This window comes from Fragaria vesca, linkage group LG3 (genome assembly GCF_000184155.1).
Source record: "Fragaria vesca subsp. vesca linkage group LG3, FraVesHawaii_1.0, whole genome shotgun sequence".
NCBI lineage: Eukaryota > Viridiplantae > Streptophyta > Magnoliopsida > Rosales > Rosaceae > Fragaria > Fragaria vesca.
In genome coordinates, this window is record NC_020493.1 from 9,294,048 (window position 1) to 9,297,181 (window position 3,134).

General features: G+C 35.5%; 1 protein-coding gene across 1 annotated transcript in view; it reads left to right on the top strand.

Annotated features, from left to right (window-relative positions):
• Positions 1 to 865: 865 nt before the first annotated feature.
• The window catches only part of LOC101313103 (coiled-coil domain-containing protein 132-like), a 16,224-nt gene continuing 13,955 nt past the window's right edge, over positions 866 to 3,134 (top strand). Inside the window, exons 1-3 of the mRNA XM_004295603.1 lie at positions 866 to 1,152; positions 1,990 to 2,160; positions 3,103 to 3,131. Of these exons, the coding sequence (XP_004295651.1) occupies positions 928 to 1,152; positions 1,990 to 2,160; positions 3,103 to 3,131 (425 nt within the window). The 5' untranslated portion in view covers positions 866 to 927. The remainder of the gene's footprint in view (positions 1,153 to 1,989; positions 2,161 to 3,102; positions 3,132 to 3,134) is intronic.

Below are 3,134 nucleotides of genomic sequence, written 5' to 3' on the forward strand. Positions count from 1 at the left end.
AAGAAATTAATTGATCATCCAAATTTTCTTGAAATTTTTTTGTTTACTTTAATAGTTTCCCTAATTAAGTTCTCGATCTTAAAAATTTAATTTGTTCTAATTCACTTTACAAGTTTCCAAAAATAATTTTTTCGTTTTTAATATTTTAATTTGGTTTATATTTCACATTATTAGTTTCCAAATATAAGTTTGTTTTTAATATTTAAATTGTATTACACATGTCTCTTTTGGTCATTTAACATACTAATCAAATCTGATTTGAAATATCAAATAATAGGGATGTGTATTAAGTTATTCGAGGTGTGTATTTAAAATTTATCTTTTCCTTATGTCAAAAATCTTACAGATATTTTGTTAATATATCAGCGATATATCGTAAAAATTTTAAATATCGAAAATATTTAACGGTATCAAAAAAATATCAAAAATACAGTGAAAGATAAGATATTTAACTCTTTAAATATATCGATTATTAAAAAAAAAATATATCCGATATATCTCAAAGATTTTAATCCTTGCCACCAACTACCCAAAAAAAACAATCAAAGCTTCACCAACAGGCGACACCACCTTCGACCAGCCCGTCCCGAACAGATCGACACCAACAGATCAAGGACCATCCATGTGGTTGAAACTTGAAACATATGAAATTTTGAAAAAAATGAAGTTTACGTTTTTAGCCACATTTACATTTTGGGTAACCCAAACAAAGTTAGGCAACTAGTACAAGTCCCTGTTCTTTTTGGCAAAATGTTAAATTAGAACTCTGCAGTCATACGAAAACCCAAATTTTACTGCACATAATTTCCAACAATCCCAAGTCTCCTCACTCTTCTCCTCTTCCGATCCCGAAGCCAAAAAGCGAGAGCCCACTTCAAATTCAGATCCGACGACTGAAGGTTCCTGAAATGGGAGGCTCGCATTGAAATGCAGCCGAATCTGACCCCCTTCGGCAATCCGTTTTTGTTGAACGGCGATTTGAGCGGCGACGGCTTCCAGACTCCTCCGGCGAGCGTCTTGTTCTTGGTGCCGTTTCTGTTGTTCCAAGGAGGAAGCGGAATGGATTTGTTCAAGGTCGGCGAGAAGATTCTCAGCTCCGTCAGGTCTGCTAGATCACTTGGTCTTCTTCCTCCCGCTTCTGATCGTCCGGAGGTGAGTTTCGACGGAGGTTTCGTTTATAATGCAGGTTTTTTAGTGCTCGAATTCCACAATTTTCGTGTCAGAGTTTCGGTTAGTTTTGATTGTTTAGAGCTACAGAATTTAGCTGGAGTCATGTGAATAGATTGTTTAGCTTGATGAGGTTTGCTCCTTAAGTGCCTGGAGTTTTTAAATGCTTCGTTTTGGTTTCGTGTGAATCAAGCTGTAATTCAAGTTAAGTAAGTAAAGCTTCGAAGACCAATGCTTCTAATTCTTAGTGTACATTTCTACCTGCTTGGGACATATATCTGCCTTTAATTGCTGAATGTATGGTGCTGCTTGGGCCGGGTGCATCATTTATTGTATGTCTCATATGGATTGACTTTCATTGTGAGTAAAATGATACGGTGTTTAGTACTCGAATTCGACAATTTTTTTGTGTTGAGCTTAGGTTATTTTTGATTGTTTAGAGCTACAAAATTTAGCTGAAGTTACGTGAATAGTTTGTTTAGCTTGGTGAGGTTCGCTCCAAGTGTATGGATTTTTTAAATGCTTAGTTTCAGTTTCGTGTTAATCAAGCTGTAGTCCAAGTTAAGTTAGTAAGCTTTGAAGACCAATGCTTCTTATTCTGCCATTTATAGCAATTTATTGCTGCGAAAGGAACTAATAGGGTGGTTCTTAGTGTACATTTCTAGCTGCTTAAGAGCTGAGACATATGTCTTCCCTTAACTGCTGTATGCATCGTGCTGCTTGGCTCAGTTGCATCATTTATTGTATGTTGTAGATGGATTTATTTTCATTGGGAGAAAAAGACACGGTGTTGATTCATGTGTTGGTTGTATTCGTGAGCAGGTTCCGGCGCGAGCTGCAGCAGCTGCAGTTGTTGCACGTGCTATTGCAGGACTGCCTCCACATCAAAGATATGGTCTCTCTTCAAGCTCTGAAGAATTGAGCTCAATTTATGCGAGCAGACAGCAGCATGGTGAAGAAGTGGAGGAGATAGAGGAAGTGTTCTATGAAGAGGTGCTACTTATATCACTATGGTTTCAATGTGGGACTGCTTAGGACTTGTACGGTCCTTTTATTGCAGGTTACTTTAGGCATTTTCTAAGATATTGACATAAATCTACAGTAGAGAGGTTGCTAACAGCAACTTCTACAATTAGCAGATAAACTTTCGTAACAAAAACCTCAAGAAGACAAATGCTATAAACTTCCCGCTATATATTGATTAATTTATGCTTATTCTGGCTAAACACCAGTGTTTTAGTTGCCTAAGTTTCCCCTTTATAAGTAGGAGGTGCTGAATTCGCCTCACTGACAATCAGTTGTTGTGTATTAAAAGACAATAGTCAATCTTGAATTAGCCTAGCAAGCTGTTTTGATGTCCCCAATAAAAGAAGAAGCTGTCTCTGAAATTTTAATTTTGTTAAAGGTGAACAAGCAGACCATGTTTTCTTATTTTGCAGTCGATGACAAGTTGGTGCAAATCATTTATATGCTTGACAACTTTGATTTCTGTAACTGATTTATATAATTGGTCATCTATATATTTGTTACAATTAAAAAATCTCCACAAGTAGAAGTTTGACTACTAGACTTGTAATTTCCTTAATCTGTATATAGAAAATGTAGGGTAAAGAGTTAAATTCTATGATTATTCTGCTTCTCCTTTTATTTCACCTTTGTCTTTTCATTTTCTTATGGTTTCATCATCCTGATCTTCGGATGAAAAAATGAAAAATCTCCGTTGTAGTCCATTAGGCTACAAATGAAGGAACCATCTTTATGGAATTCATGCTAATCACTGGGATCAATTGATATTTGTTACATATTCTTTGGTAATTTTAATATCTGAAAATTAATAGTACCATTTGACTTCTGTATGCTGTGTTAAATAGTATATTATGTTGATCAAATTCTGAACTATTTGATTAAAAATCTTTGGTAACTACCTACGTGCAGGATTTTGATCCAGTTAGACATATTTTGGAGCA